Source organism: Suricata suricatta, chromosome 12, assembly GCF_006229205.1.
Source record: "Suricata suricatta isolate VVHF042 chromosome 12, meerkat_22Aug2017_6uvM2_HiC, whole genome shotgun sequence".
NCBI classification, from domain to species: Eukaryota; Metazoa; Chordata; class Mammalia; order Carnivora; family Herpestidae; genus Suricata; species Suricata suricatta.
The window spans coordinates 80,123,738-80,140,525 of record NC_043711.1 but is presented as its reverse complement, the minus strand read 5'-3'; the positions used below and the strand labels follow the sequence as shown (position 1 = coordinate 80,140,525).

Here is a 16,788-nt window from a genome sequence, read left to right as displayed (position 1 = left end):
GACTGAGGCTAGGCTCATAGGGTCTCACTGAACAGCCAGATGGGATTTTGAAGGCTCCTGGCAGAACTCACTGTGCTCTCCCCTCAGTAATCACCTTGATCGCTACCTTGAAAACACCTTGGAGCTATGATCACTGTGATGATAAAGAATATCAGCATAGTTCTGCAGCCTGAAAGTTAACCCTCCAGTCCTCTTCCCCAACATCCAGTCCTTCTTCACCCCATGCTTGAACTTAGGTGGCAAATAGCCTTTCTCTGCTTTGGGGTTTTGGGGAGAAAAGGAGCCTTCATTGTATGAGAATCCACAATGTGCCAAGCACATTGATACACATGCTATTAAATAAAAGTCTTGTGCGGGGCGCCTGGGTGGCTCAGTTGGTCAAGCTTCTGACTTCAGCTCAGGTCATGATCTCGCGGCTTGTGGGTTCAAGTCCCATGTCAGGCTCTGTACTGACAGCTTGGAACCTGGAGTCTGCTTCACATTCTGTGTCTCCCTCTCTCTCTGCCACTCCCTCACTCACTCTCTGTCTCTGTCTCTCAAAATAAAATAAAGACATAAAAAAAATTTTAATAAGTGGACGATAATGTGAGGGTTTATTTTGGGACTCTTATTTCTATTTTTCATTGGTCTATATATCTGTCCTTATGGCAGGACCACATGGTGTTGATTACTGTAGATTTGCAGTAAGTTTTGAAACTGAGAAATCTGAGTCTCCCAACTTTGTTCTATACTATTGTTTTCCCCCATTTGAGGTTCCTGAAATTCCATATCAATTTGAGGGTGAGTTTTTACATTTTTGAAAAAAATACTATGAGATTTTGCTAGGGGTTACGTTAAATCTGTAGATCACTTTGGGTTCTATTGACATCTTTAAAATATGCTTTCTGGGGCGCCCGTGTGGCTCAGTCAGTTGAGCATCCGACTTCTGCTCAGGTCATGATCTCATGACCCATGGGTTCGAACCCTGCATCCAGCTCTGTGCCAACAGCTCAGAGCCTGGAACCTGCTTCAGATTCTGTGTCTCCCTCTCTCTCTGCCCCTCCCCACTTGTGCTTGTCTGTCTTTCTCAAAAATAAATAAATTAAAAAAAATTTTAATAATAAAAAATAAAATAAAATAAAATAAAGTATGTTTTCTAACTCATGAACACAAATGTCTTTTTACTTGTTCTTCAATGTTTTGGAGTTTTCAAGACTCAAGCCTTAACCCTACTTAATTTAAATTTATTCCTCAGTATTTTATCCTTTATGATGCTATTGTAAATGGAATTATTTTCTTAATTTCCATTTAAGATTGTTCATTAATAGTGCACAGAAATGTAACAGGTTTCTATGGTAGATTTTGTATCCTACAACTTCACTGAATTCATTAATTAGCTTTAATGCTTTTTTTGTAAATCATTTAGAATTTTCCACATATAAGATTATGTTCTCTGTGACTAAAGACAGTCTTACTTCTTCCTTTTCAATTTTGATGCTTTTTATTTCTTTTTCTCATAGAACTGCTCTGGCTAGAATTTAAATAGAAGTGTGAAAGCACACATTCTTGTCTTGTTCTTGATCTTAGAAGAAAAGCTTTCAATTTTTCACCCTTGAGTATTATGTTAGCTGTGGGGGTTATCATGTTGAGGAAGTCCCTTCTATTCTTAGCTTACTGATTTTTTTTTTAATCTTGAAAAGGTGCTGGATTTGGTCAAATGCTTTTTCTGCATTAATTGTGATTACCAAGTTAAGTTATTTATCTTCATTCTATTAATGTGGAGTTTTATTTTGACTGCATTTCATATGATGAACCCTTCTTACATTCCTGGGATAAATCCCACTTGGTCATGGTGTATAATCCTTCAAATATGCTGTTGATTCATTTTTCTATTATTTTTTAATGATTTATTCAGCTATATTCATGAGGGATCTCGGTCTATAATTTTCCTATCGTATCTGGTTTCAGTATCTGAGTAATGCTGGACTCATAGAGTGAGTTAGAAAGTGTTCCCTCCTATTCAACTTTTTTGAGTAGTTTGAGAAGGATTGGCGTTAATTCGTCAACTGTTTAGGGGAATTCACCAGTTTAGCAATCTGGTCCCTGACTGTTCTTTGTTAGGAGGCTTTTTGTTGTTGCTGTTTTTTAATGTTTATTATTGAGAGACACAAAGAAACAGAGCATGCGCAGAGGAAAGAGAGAGATGGGGAGACACAGAATCCAACGCAGGCTCCAGGCTCTGAGCTGTCAGCACAGAGCCCATCTGGGGCTCAAACTCATGAACCGCGAGATCATGACCTGAGCCGAAAACGGACACTTAACCAACTGAGTCACCCAGGTGCCCCGAGATACCACTTTTTCTAAGATGCAGTCTTAATGTTATCTGTGGGACAAAAGAATGTGAGTTTTCTAATCAAGGAACTGGTGAAAAAGACAGTGCAGATTAGATACAGAATGTTCTCTCCATTGCACAGGCAGTGCATTTTGTTAAGATAAACTCTTGATCTTCAAAACTCTAAGATCTATTTACCAGCCCCACTTTGTTTATATTTCTCTCTCTAACCAGAAGAGAGTCCATGATCTACTTTAATAGTTCTCTAGCCAATAACTAGGACTCCTATGTTCTTCTTTTAGTCCTCTAATTCCTTGGACACCACAATCCTACATTAATGCAATTAATGTCATGTACACTTCTGAATTTAGACAGACAAGTGTTGCTGGTGGCATCACACAGAAACATTGATACTACTATAAATTCACGGAGATCACTCTCAAGTAGTTAGTTCATCTACACTGTCCAGATCCTATTGTATTGAATGCTTATAGCCAAAGCCTGAGTGAAAGATTGTTAAATTAAGGGATGAGCTTAGAGATGGTTTAGAGATGGTATAATCTCCAAAAGCTTATTCTGTAGATATCAGTGCCCTGGTTAGAAGCTAAAATGAGATTCCATGATCTACTGATTGATCTTAGATATGAAAATAGCTAAAAGCAATTCAAAGGAAAGTCTTATCTTTCAAAAGAGTTATAATGCCAGAGAAATCAAAGCCTGGGTAATAAAATCATTTGTATAATTTCCTTAACCTGCACTAGTAGGAAATGTGTTGCTAGAGTAGCACACCCCCCAGAAGAATCCCCCCAACCTGCTCCAAGATAGAGCCACTGAGATCAGTGGACAAGAGGAATCTTCCCAGAGTGCAGAACGGAAAAAATACAAATCAAAGAATTCTCTATGTTGGAAAGAAAGAAACCCTTGCTATTGTTTATCAGGACAATGCACATGCTGTGTTATCTCTGTCTTTTCTCCCCCTTTTTGCTGTTTCTAAATGAAATTTTATTTTAGTCATCATATTATTTCTCTATCATTGTATATTGCTTGACTATGAGTAATTAACTACATCTCGGATGTGGGGATGAAAGTGGGCTGCCATTTGGACAGACTGAAGTGAGAGACACAACACTCAGAGATGCTAGGCTTAGTTGAATGCAGTAAATGAAATACGCTTCATTGTTTATATTACTTTATTCATACTTAAATATGAGCACATGTCTACCTTGGTCTAACAAGGCAGACAGCCAAAGTACAGAAAGCACAGATTATTCCCACCAGTAGCCTACAGCCTACAGAAAGTATCAGAGGGATGGGGCAGAACATGCTGTGTCTATGAATTCCATGTAGGGGTAAAGTGGGTAACCTCAAATTTCCTGTGCCTGCCCACATGGGACAAACTCCACAGTTCAGAAGTCTGGGAGCACACTTCATATCATACCATCTGTTCTACTGTGGTGCATAAGAATCCAAGTCTCTGAGGAAGGTGACATGATGTGCAAGTCACTGGACAAAGAGGTTTGGCTGCCATCTCTTGTGGGAAGCCTGGCCATGAAGCTGCTCCTGATCATTGCAATTTTGCTGTTCCAGAAGCCCACAGGTAATCCAGAGCTTTCTGGGGGCTCGCTCAAATCAACAATGGGATGGAGTATTTCTAAGAACCAAGGGAACTTCATAACTCATGGTAGGAGAAGATGAGCCCCCTTGGGATGCCTGAAGTCTGCCCAGCGTCACCAGGAATTTCCTCTTCCTGATGCCTTCTACCATGGTACTGTTCTTTAAAAAAAAAAAAAAAAAGGTATCTACAGAGCTGAAATTTCCTCTGGGAAAATGTCATTATAGAAAGGAATGAGCCCAATATCTAGGGATGCCCTTATTTATTAGGATACAGTTTTTACTCTGACACCTAGCCTTATTTTTTTCCACTCTAATATATATTTTAGTCTACAGTGTGTGGATAGTGGAAGAAGCACAAACTTTGGAGACAGGAGTGAGAAATATGCCTTCAATATCTACTGGCTTCTCAACTTTGGATAAATAGCAAAGACTCTCTAGCCTCAGTTTCCTCATCTGTGGAGATAATGACACCTGGATCCTGGGGGCTTTTTTTGATAACATTTGTAAAACATCCAGCATAGGGCTTGACTAAGAACTTAAAAATTCATTTTCTTTCCTCTTTCAAAAGCATATATCTTATATTCAGCCCTTATTATAGAATTAGTAGTGGTCTGTGCCCAGCCTTTCAAACTCCTAAGAATTAAAGGAATTCTAGAATCTGGGGTTGGAGGCAGCATCTTTGTTTTCGGTCTTCATCTCCTGGGATCTATCTCAGGGGATTATATAAGCCTAGAAGCCAAAATCTGAACATCCTGACTCTGTAAATCACTAACACTATTTAGGATCACTAAAAAAAAAAAAAAAAAAGAATATATCTCAAGGTGAGCAAAGGTCTGGGACTGAACATTGGAGAAATTCTCGCTCTAGAGGTGGAAGAAGAATGAGGACTCATAGAGGGATAAAATGAGTTCAAGATTATTATGATGACATAGAAGTCAAAGGAAGACGTGTTGGCAAAAATGTGCATTGCTAAGAATAGGGGAGGAATATTACTGAGGGAAAAAAATACCTGACTGAACAAGACAGTCTTTCTTGTTCATGGTAGTGAGTAGGAACCCAAGAACACAGTCTGACTCAGATATAAATACCTAGTAACAAATACTATTCTCTGGGCTTTAGAAGTGGGGTAGTGGTGGAGAAGTAGTGCCCTGCACCACCCATATGGTGGCAGATGTGCTGAGGTTCCCAGATGGAGTAATAGTTCAATACCCCGAAATCAAAGATTCAGTTCCTTTATTTTCCCAACAAGACCTGATGCTTTTGGTGAAGTCCATCGGATGTTGGATGGAAGCCCCAAACCCAGGAGGAAACAAATATGAGTGATCAGTTAGACATAAACACTGAGGTTTACCTTCTGGGAGCATCCTCCCTTGGATATTATGAGTAGATGCCTGTGGGTTTTCCATACACCTAATCCCTACAAACATCCTCTGTCTCCCCCATGACCAAATTTGCCTTTCAGTCTCTCTCACTGATCTTGGCCTATTGTTCTCTATATGCACAGTAACTGAACAACTTAAGAGATGCTGGGGTGAATATATACAAGGATATTGCAGGAAAATATGCAAAACAAGTGAAATACGTGAAGTACTATGTGAGAATGGGAGATATTGCTGCCTCAATATTGCGGAATTGGAAGCACGTAAAAAAATTACAAAACCACCTCGTCCAAAGCCAAGGACATATGCAATGACTTTCCCTCAAGATTATCAATATATGTAGAAAATTATTCAAGATCCAAGGCAAACTCTACATGAACCAAGTACGATTTTCTGTTCTTCTACTTCTCAACCTATTCCAATAAAGTAAGGGGAAGAGGTCCACATCTTCTTCCTTCTGATTCCCTAACCCCACAGAATGACCTTTACAGTAGATCTTAATAAAGCTCATTGCCAGTTTTCTGACTTGTTTGTTCTTTAAGCAAAGATCAAACACTCAATACACGGAGTGATGAACTGATAAGGACAACTCAGAACCTCTCCCTTGGAAAGGAGATATAACCAGCACATAAGAAAACTCTAACAAGAAACTCAAGAAAGTTGTCATGGAATTCAGGGGAGGGGAGGGTGAAGCCAAGTATTCAGGAAAAATCCCAAGTGAATTTAAGATTAAAGCGTTCCCTTATAAAAGGTGTATGATTTCAACCATTAGTTAGTGAGAAGTGTCAGTGTCAGTGAATGTTAGTGAGAAGGCAGTTTGCATGAACAGAATAAAATCAACAAATGGAGGGAACAGGACATTTCAGGAGAATATACATGCACTTTGTTTGGTTGATGAATATATTTCCAAAGACAAACTATGGGGTAATCTAATTTATTTAGTTCCAGTGCAAAAGCAGTGAGCCGTGAAGATAGAGATGAATAAATTTCACTATTATGGAGCTCACTATATAAGGTAGAGGCAGAAATAATATAACTCCAAGACAGAAGTTTTTAGTTATTTCTTTGTTGTTATTTTATGTGTTACCACTAGTAATGGATCCTTTTGGTGACTGGAGACCCTTGAAGTTTGGAGGAAATGTAAAGGACTTAGGAATTGGTTTTAACTGCAGTATTGCATGAGACTTTACTGCTGTCTTAACATACAAGATGACATAATGATAATTCAGGTACATAGTCCACCTAATTCTTTTTTTTATGTTTTTAAATGTTTTATTTATTTTTGAGAGAGAGAGAGACAGAGACAGAGTGAGCAGAGGAGGGTCAGAGAGAGAGGGAGACACAGAATCTGAAGACAGGCTCCAGGTTCTGAGCTAGCTGTCAACACAGAGCTCGACGCAGGGCTCGAACCCACGAATTGTGAGATCATGACCTGAGCTGAAGCTGGATGCTCAACCAACTGAGCCACCCAGGCGTCCCCATAGTCCACCTAATTCTTAAAGATATACCTTCTGGATATGATTAACATGAAAGATTTCCTTCCTCACTACATTTCACATTCATTTTCCAGTTTTGTTTCTTACATCATTTCACCAATGTAACATCCACTAGACAAATTTGTGGCATATGTTCTCTTAATTATCCTCTTATCTCCTGTTCTAGGTCTAGGGCAGGGAATACACACGATAAGCCCAGAGCATCTTGCAATAACAGAAAGCCAGGAAGTGTTTTAAAAATCAGAAGCCTGAGGCATGTTAATGGGACACAGGAGTCAGGTTCAAAGAATTTTGAATGACCGAAGTTGGGACGAATTGAGTAATAAAATAAATAGCACTGGATTGTGATACAATGTAGAAATAAAATCCAGGGGTCCATACTGATCTGAATACATAAATAAATACATTGGTGAGAAAAGACAGATTTTCTGTGCAAAAGAATTCCAAGTAATTTATGTAGACACCCCTCCTCAAGGAGAGGGAGTTTTGCCTCTCCCTTCCGTGTGGGCTGTGCTCTGTGACTTGCCTCCCGGGAGCAGAGTATGGAAAGGAGCAAAAAGGTAATTTTACAGTGGGTAAGCCTGATAAAACCATGCTTCAGATTCTATGGGGAAATCTGCTGACAGTGTGAATGTGTGAAATGACATTATGAGAATGACACTTCACCTGTGTGGCCATCCTCCCTAAAAATCTACAACCCCAACCTAACAATGAGGACATCATCAGAAAAACCCAACCTGAGTGGCAATCTGCAAAACATCTGACCAATACTCCTCAAATATGTCAATTTTGTCAAAAACAAGGAATTTCTGAGAAATTGTCACAGACTGGAGGAGGAGGAGCCACGACAACTAAAGGTAATGTGATATCCAAGACGGGCTTCTGGAACAGGAAGAGGACATTAAGGGAAAACTACTGAAGTTCAATTAAGTGTAGAGCTCAATTAACAGTAATGCACTTAGCAGTGACAAATGCATCATGCATAAGGTGTTAGCAGTAAGGGGAAACTGGCTACGGAGTATGCAGAAGCTCCCTGTCCTATCTTTGTAATTTTTCTATAAATCTAAAACTGTTCTTTAAAAAAAGGTTATTTAGATTTTAAAAGCTAAACACAAAATCAATTTGGTCATATTCTCTTTTTTCCTCAACTGAGATTCAAATTCTTATAGGAATTTTTTTAAATTATAGTTCGGGTTTGTTTAAAAGCTAAAAGGAGAATTATAATGTTTTTTTCAGTCAACTTATATTTTTGTTTTTATTATTTCTCCCATTTTGTTATGATTTTTAAATATATCAGCCTAAAGTAATTTATAATATCTTTTTCTTGTTAATGTCTATAAGATATGTAGTGATGTCTCCTTTTTCATTTCTTTTTTTTAATTTATGGTTTATTGTCAAGTTGGTTTCCATATAACACCAGTGCTCTTCCCCACAAGTGCCTCCTCCATGCCCATCACCCCCTTTTCCCTTCCCCCACCCCCTTCTTTTTTCATTTCTGACATTGTTTATTGTTTTTTCTTTGTAAGTCTCACTATTTGCTTATTAATTTGATTAGTCTTTACAAAAACCAAATTTTATTTTTTATCTCGTTTCCATTCCTTTAATATCTTTTTTAATGTTTTTATTTCCACTTGTTTTTCATACAACTTTCAGCACCATAAATCAGTTGGGAAGCTTTTAATGTAAACAGATCTTTTTTTATATCATTTTTATGTTCATCAGTCACTTCAAGGTAAGGTTTGCCTGGAGATCTTCTGATTTTAGTTTTAGCTTCACTTATTTCCATGAGTCCTGCCTTTGATTTGCTCAATGCTTCTATATGGTTAGATGGTTAGATGAATTTTATCATTATCTTTAAAGGTAACCAACCCTTATTCAGTTTGCTCTGTGCCTTTAAGATTTTTTCACATGGCAAATTGAAGTCACCCAAATCATACTCAATTTGATGACAGATTGTGGCCTCCAGAGCAGCCATTTTTTATTGTTCTCATTTTCACCCATTGTGGCTATCTTTAAGGTCCCGGTCCACAGACCTGTCATCACTAACAGTTACAGCAGACAGCAATGCATCCACTTCCCAGCACTACCAGCTGCCCTAATGCGCATGAAGATGGGGGCCATTTTCTGTATGTTTTGGTTTTTTTTTTTTGAGAGACAGAGACAGCATGAGCAGGGGAGGGTCAGAGAGAGAGGGAGACACAGAATCTGAAACAGGCTCCAGGCTTCTGAGCTAGCTGTCAGCACAGAGCCTGATGCAGGGCTTGAACCTACAAACCGTGAGATCATGACCTGAGCCGAAGCCAGATGCTTACCAACTGGGCCACGCAGGTGCCCCTTCTGTATGATTTTTAATTGGGTTGTCTTTTTGTTATTGAAATGCAATTGCTCTTTATATAATCTAGATACAAGTCCCCTATCAGATACATGATTTGCAAAAATTTTCTCCCATTCTGTAGATTACCTTTACATTTTCACCATGGTGTACTTTGAAGCCCCAAAGTTTCTAATTTGGGTAATGCCCAATATTCAATACCCACTTTTAGCTTTTAAAAATAAAGATAGGCTTTGTGCAAACTTTGGGGGATATCCTGTGTGTCTCTGCAAGTCATTAGTTGCATAGTACTTAACATATGCTTTTGAGGGACACCTGGGTGGCTCAGTCAGTTAAGCATCTGACTTGATTTAGCTCAGGTCATGATCTCACGGTTCATGGGTTTGAGCCCCACATCAAGCTTTGCTTTGCACTAACAGTATTCGAAGGCTGCTTGGAATTCTTTCTCCTCTCTGCCCCCCCCCACTCCCATGTGCCCTTTATCTCTCTCTCTTATAATAAAGAAACAAACTTGAAAAAAATAAATAAGATGTGTTTTTCCTGGGAGGGAGGGAGATTTCCCAGCATGGCAATGCTTACGCCACTATTCTTAACTAAAGAATACAGAGACATCACTAAATTTATATTTTGCTACTTCAAACTGGTTAGCTATACTTTAACTATATATTGTAATTCATTCTAATTTGTAGGAGCTATATATAATTGCCTCCCAACTTTAACCAGGTTGAAAGACAGCAAGAAAAAAAAAGTGCTAAAAGATAGCTATATTATCATTTCTGGGCTTCCGTTTTGACGTAAGATACTGATTTCAGATGTATGTAACTCTTACATGACCTGATACCTGGACTCAGGAAATATTATTTAATGGCATCTGGGCTTTTCATATTTATCTGACATGCACTATTTGGGAGGGGTTATTTAATAGTATCTGAATTTTCCACTAGTTTGATCATGGTTTTTTTTCTTGTTTATGTTTATTTATTTTGAGAGAGAGAGAATGAGCGAGGGAAGGGCAGAGAGGGGGGAAAGGGGCAATCCCAAGCAGGCTCTGTGTTGTCAGTGCAGAACTGACAACCTAGGGCTCAATCCCACCACTATGAGATCATGATCTGAGCCAAAATCAAGAGTCAAACACTTAACCAATTGAGCCACCCAAGCACCCTGATCATGTTTTCTAATATTTATTGGCTATTTTTAGAGAGTTTGAAAAGTATCAAACTGGGGTAATGAATATCTACATATTCCCAAGGCCCCTGAATAATCAAAGCTAAATTAAAACTTTTCTATAAACACAAAAATCATCATAAAGTTGCTTTGAACATGGTTTCTCTTAAGTACTTGGTTATCTCTAAAACTAGTTGGTGAAACTATTTCAGCCGTCACTGTCATCAGCCTAGTCTTTACTATTCCTAATGACAAACCTTTATTTGTACCTCTGTGCCTGAAAACTTGCCATATACGCAATTTTCATGTCTTAGATATGAGGCCATAAGAACATACGCCCACTCAAGCCCACCTATTATAGGAAAGGTTAGTAATTACATGAGAACTAGAATCAGTAACTAGAAATCTCTCTCCTCTGTCTCTTTCCCTCCCTCTAGCCTTCCCTCACTCACTCTTTCTCTCTTTCTCTCCCATCTTTTCCATTCATCAGTGCACAAGGGCCCAACCTGGATATGCAAAGGAGCTCAGTCTCTACATATACAGCTGTCATCCACCCTGGTCCAATTACTTGTAGCCAAAATAATAAAGTTTTCTGGCCCTCTACTCTCTTGCCAGCACTTATTGAAATAGATTCCCTGAGAAAGGCTACAACCAAATTTTCTAAGAAGGTGTGAGTGTGGATAGGAAATAATTACTATCTCCGGCGCCTTTCATGAGCATTGTCCAAGACCCCCCAAAGAGATGGGTGGTCCCAAATGCTGAGACTTCTTAGAAAAATATATCTGGGACATTCTGGAAAGCTTACAATGTTCTATAAATAAGACTTTGTAGAATGTTCTAAGATCAAAAAAACAAAAACAAAAAATGGGTTGATCTGATACTAAGCCAAACTGGATTCTTGTATCTAATTTATGAATGGACTCATATAGAATAGAAGGACACACATAGATTAAAGGCAGTGGACAAAACCCATCTTCCTGTCATAGTGGCAAAATGGACCCTCTCTAAAAATGCCTCTGGAGGTCCATGGTGAGGAAATACTGAAAAGAGGAGCTTATGAAGTATTGCAATAAAGAAAGCGCTTTCTTATCTGGGCTTTTTGAAAAACCCCTGTGAGGGTTAGACTGAAAGAGTCATACATTAGTTTCCATGGTGAAATCATCAACAAAATAACTTATAATTCCTACAATTTAGTCTGGTCCTGGTTTCCCACACACTTCTCCAGAATTCTCAAAAGCCACAACTACTGAAAGTAAGATCTTCATAGATTCTTAAAATGTTAACGTATCCATCTAAATATGTGTCTCTCTGTGTTCCCAATGAGGCAAGATGCTGAGCTGCACATGGGGGAAGAAGGCCCATTGGTTTCATTATCTCAGATGAGTAAACGGTACCTCCGCAGAAGTGATTTCTGGCCAATGCTTTAACCAAGCAACATCCATGAATGGCACCACAAAATACTCTGTTCTGTTCATCTGGAGGCCATCATGACCTACCGAAAGTTTGCCTACCTCATGAGGAGCTTCTTAAATATGTCTCTTTCATGGATATGGCTTTAAATTTCACACTATTTTTTATTTATTTATTTTCAGTTTTTATTGAGGTTGAATTACTTACAAATTGTAAGATATTTAAAGTGTTTGTCATGGTGCTCTGATATATGTGTATGTGACGAAAGGACTCTCCCCATCTAGTTAATTAATACACCCATTACTGCTCATATTTATCTAGTGCCTTCTTGGATTTTGGTTTTGGTTTTATCTTTTGTTGTGTGTGTGAGAAAGAGAAAGAGCATTTAAGTCCCACAGTCCTAGCACATTTCAATTATACGATACAGGGTTCTCAACTATGGTCACTGAATCTCCCATTCGATCCTCAGACCTCATTCACCTTGTAACCGAAAGCTTGTAAATGTCACTATTAACAAATTATTGAATATGTCATATTTTTATAAAGATTCTAAGGGTAACAAACCCTTAAAATTGTGTCAATTCAATGTTCAAATTGCTACTAAAAAAAGAAATGGAGCATACCCATTTAAATGGGCTTCAAATGATGTGCAGGTGCCCCCCACTTTTTGAAAGTTCCCAGTTACACCACTTCACTTTTATAAAACACCTGCATTAGTACCTGTTTTCACTAACTGAAAGAAATCTGAAGAAGGTGTTGTTTCTTGCATTAAAAAGGCAAAAAGCAAAAATAGCACTCAGTGTGGGTTTTGCAGCAAACCATTACAGAGCCTGTGGGCACCCTGAGCAACAAGAGTGCCCCCCCACCCCGCCCCCTCCAAGCTCCTTTCCCAGGACCTACACTCAGCATCTCAGCATGAAACCAATATAGCTTTGAACTGTGTCTGGGAGCATCCGTGCTTTACCTTGATTAATTCTGCCATTCCATTAGCAAGAAGTGTCCAAAGTATCAGAAAAGCCTAAGAGTGGTTATTTTTTGGGTCCAGATACTTAAAAACCTTTCCATATAAATTCATGGTAATTGCTTCTTCACTTTATACCATTTTGGCCTATGAAAGGTCTCATAAGATCACTCTACTTTTGGATAGCTGGGGTAACCTGTATTGGAATTATTACTAGCTGTCATTACTGCCCATTTGACCTGGCCAATAAATCTTATGAAAATATTCCTGAATCATGCCTTCTTCTAATGAATTCTTGGTTGTTAGCAAAACCCTCTGTATTCATACACACACACACACACACACACACACACACACACACACAAAGTTGGGACATTCAGATTTGCTTACACTCGAGAAATTCTTTTAAAAGAAGAGTAGGGCATGTGGTGGCTCAGTAGGTTAAGGGTCCAATTCCTGATTTCGGCTCAGGTCATGATCTCAGGGTTGTGAGGTGGGGCCCCGTGGAGGGCTCCCCACTGGGCATGAAGCCTGCCTAAGATTCTGTCTCCCTCTGCCCCTCTCCCTCTCATGTGTGCACATGCTCTTGCTCTCTCTCTCTCTCTCTCTCTCAAAAACAAAAGCAAAAGTACATAAATAAAAGAGGAGTAATGCCTGAAACACTATGAAATTGGATAGAAAATGGAGGCGCTAACTTCCACCTCTACCAACATGTTCTTTTCTCTGCATCACCCATCTTACTAGTAACATGAATGCCTGGAACATGATAACTATTCACTTATGTTTAAAGTATTCAAAAGATAAGTGAATGCATTAATAAATGAATCCAGAGAAAAGCAGAAAACTTTATTATGTGGAGCATCGAGTTCACAGAAACAGTAGAGAGGTCCCTTGCCCCAGGCTGTTGGAAAAGGTGGCACTTCTGACTTAGGATGAGTGGAGACGGGTGAAACCAGCGTCTGATTTACATCTGGATTGTAAGAACTGTGATAGTGGGTAAAATAGCATAGTCCAGCTTCTCATCAGGCTGCATCAAAGAGGAAGACGACTTTGGAGGTTCCTTGTGCTTTTTGTTTTCGCCTTCATTAACACAACATAATTTCCCATTTAGACATGCCACTTCATATGTTTCCCCTATTTCACATTTCTTCCGGCAATAGCCTCTTATATTACTAAAGCATTTTCTGGGCCGTGCTGTATCTGTGCACAGGAAACAACATTGAATGCAGATTAGTTCCTGAGGCAGAGTAGAAGGGGTGTGTGGTTCCCATAAGCTTTGGCCTCCTGTGGTTCCAAAGTGAACCTTATGCTGATAAGAGAAAACTAAGAGCCTCCTCCTAGAAAATCATCCCAAGTTAAGGACATCAAAACCCCAGGCTCCTAGCCAATACCCATTATCTCTGAGAACATCAGAACTTACGTGCAAACAGGGGAGACCAACGCATGGTTATCAGCTGGAGTTATGGCCCAGCCCTGGACTCTGGCAGATCTGTCTCCATGCTCCAAAGTCAATACTCCCTCAGCCTGACCCCAGTCCAGTGTCCCCAAAGAGTACCAACCTGCCACCATGGCATGACTCAAAGCCAAGTGAAGTTTTAAAAGAGTATCACATACAGGACTTTTTAAGTTAAGAGAGACATTGGATTCCACACTCATTGACCTGGCAGCAGAAATCTCCCTTTGCCAAGGCCTCATGGATCTCAGCAAGAAATGCTGCAGAGAACTTCCCTTATTCAGCCTCCGTGTCTTCATAACCATGTTCCTCCTCCTCATCCTTCTTTTCTTTCTCTTTCTCTCTCTCCATCCTTTTTTTAATCTCAAATAAATGTGTCACCCAGGGAATCAAACTCAATTCTATGTGTACCCACCTCCCTAGAGATCCAAACTGTCACCTATTCGGAGTATTGTATTGAGATCTTAAATCGCCTGTTTCTAATTCTCTATTTGCCCCTGTACCCATATTTGGACAAGCTCATGGAACAAAGTGAAAGAGACCTTTCCTCAAATAAAATTCAACCATTATGAAATTGGGTCATTTTACTCAACTGACATGAGAAAACTGAAATTCAAAGGGAATAATTAGTTCAGTTCATACAACTAATCAGTGATCAAGACACATGTTAATCTCACATCTACAGGATTCCAAAGCTTGTACTGTTGTAGCATAGGCTGAAAGTGACTTTGAATGGAAACAGAGATGGTTATGTTCTTGTGTAAAAACGATGTTCAATTACAAAGATAATTCTAGATGATGGGTTCGTGCCTACCTTTCGAGAGGACTTACAAGAACACAGTCCTGATGTCTCCTTCCCACCCCGAATGCATTCTTCTAAGCCCCAGACTCAAAGACAGTGGGTACTTTTGATAACATTGCAAGATATCAACAATCTGAAGGCCCAAGCCCCACACCTGCCGAGAGTAATATCTCCTAGGATTTCGTGGTATATTTGGACAAGTTACCTGTTAGTAGTACCTCAGCTAGCAGCATCATGAGAACTGGAAACAGCTTCATGTTTACCGACTTCCCAAGAGAAACAGGCAGCACAATTTCTTTACCCAGTGATCTCTGTCACACGCAGTCTTTCAAGAATGAAACAAGAGTTTTTGGTGCTATGCATTCTGAGCTCTCATTTTAACCCACATGGATGGATATGGAATCCAAGTCCCCCTACCTTAACTCCCATATATGGAGTTCACAGTTACAGAATGTTCCATCACATCACACCCACCCTTCTTTACTCGCAATTTGAGCTCCCAGAGAGCAGGGGCAGTGATTTCTCCATCTGGGCCACCAGCCCAATTGGTTGGTCATAAGCCCTTATTTGTGTGAGTCAGTCCTAGTGTCCCTCTTGTTCCAATGTCCCATCCAGCTAGTGCCACCTTTTACTCACAAAAGTAACCGATTTGGAAGATTAAGTAAATCATTAACTAATCAAGGCAGATACATAGGCACTCCAATAATAATTTTTATTGTATGACATTATTGTATGAAAAATAATATTTTTATGCATGAAACTTCCAGAAAGTCATCTAGGAGTAAGACCGCATTAAGGTTTGTCAAGATAAATTTTTTTTTTAAATTTTTTAATGTTTTATTTTATTTTTGATACAGAGAGAGACAGAGCATGAGAGGGGGAGAGGCAGAGAGAGAAGGAGACACAGAACTGGAAGCAGGCTCCAGGCTCTGAGCTAGCTGTCAGCACAGAGCCCGATGTGGGGCTCAAACCCACAAACGTGAGATCGGACCTGAGCCAAAGTGGGAGGCTTAACCGACTGAGCCACCCAGGCGCCCCTGTCAAGATAAATTGATAATATTTCAGAGTTTCCCATAGTCCTCCCCAGTACAGCTCAATTCTACAAATGAAGTCTTTCAAAAGAGCAAATTAAAAAAAAAAAAAGATCAGATCTCATTAGCACAGTGTTCAACTCATTATGAACTAGGCATTTTTTTTCATGTTTATTTATTTTTGAGAGAGACAGAAAGTCAAAGAGTGAGCAAGCGGGCAAGGAGCAGAGAGAGAGAGGGAGACACAGAATCCAAAGCAGGCTTCAGGTTCTGAGTTGTCAGCACAGAGCCCCATGTGGGGCCCGAACCCGCGAACTGTGAGATCATGACTTGAGCTGAGGTCGGACACTTATCCGACTGAGCCACCCAGGCGCCCCTCCTAGGCATTTTAGAGAACCACTTATGTTTCTGCCAAATTAGTGTGGGTGCCTCAAGCCAACTTATTCCATACCCTGTTTCTTTGCACATTTAAATCTCTCTTCACAAATTGATATCATGCTCTCTCATCCTGTCCATCAAACTGGCCCTGTTGAGCTCCTAATTTTCCTTCCAATCCAAGCTCAATCATCTCCACATCTGTGAAGGTTTCCCTTGACCCAACTAAATAGTGCTGCAAACTCCTTTCTCTTGTCAACACTGTACCGTGTGCATATTTTTGTTCGCGATCACAATATGCCGTGTTCCAATTATTTGTTCATCGGTTATATTCTATGAGCCCCTCAAGAGCAGACCACTGGCCTTGTTCAATTTGGAGTTCTTAATGGACTGCACAAAACTCATGCTATATCCTCAGTGTGTAATTACGGAATGAATGATTGCAAAGAACCAAACAAAT

At 39.6% G+C, this 16,788-nt stretch overlaps 2 protein-coding genes across 2 annotated transcripts; one reads left to right on the top strand and one right to left on the bottom strand.

Annotated features, from left to right (window-relative positions):
- Positions 1 to 3,822: 3,822 nt before the first annotated feature.
- On the top strand, positions 3,823 to 5,823 carry DEFB127 (defensin beta 127). The gene is made up of 2 exons (XM_029919277.1): positions 3,823 to 3,908; positions 5,430 to 5,823. Exons 1-2 carry the CDS (start codon positions 3,860 to 3,862, stop codon positions 5,645 to 5,647), a joined length of 267 nt encoding a protein of 88 aa, XP_029775137.1. The 5' UTR covers positions 3,823 to 3,859; the 3' UTR covers positions 5,648 to 5,823.
- A 7,669-nt stretch (positions 5,824 to 13,492) lies between these two features.
- Positions 13,493 to 15,296, bottom strand: DEFB128 (defensin beta 128). The gene is made up of 2 exons (XM_029919338.1): positions 15,128 to 15,296; positions 13,493 to 13,867 (listed from the first exon to the last, which is right to left on the bottom strand). Exons 1-2 carry the CDS (start codon positions 15,177 to 15,179, stop codon positions 13,632 to 13,634), a joined length of 288 nt encoding a protein of 95 aa, XP_029775198.1. The 5' UTR covers positions 15,180 to 15,296; the 3' UTR covers positions 13,493 to 13,631.
- Between the last annotated feature and the right edge of the window lie 1,492 nt (positions 15,297 to 16,788).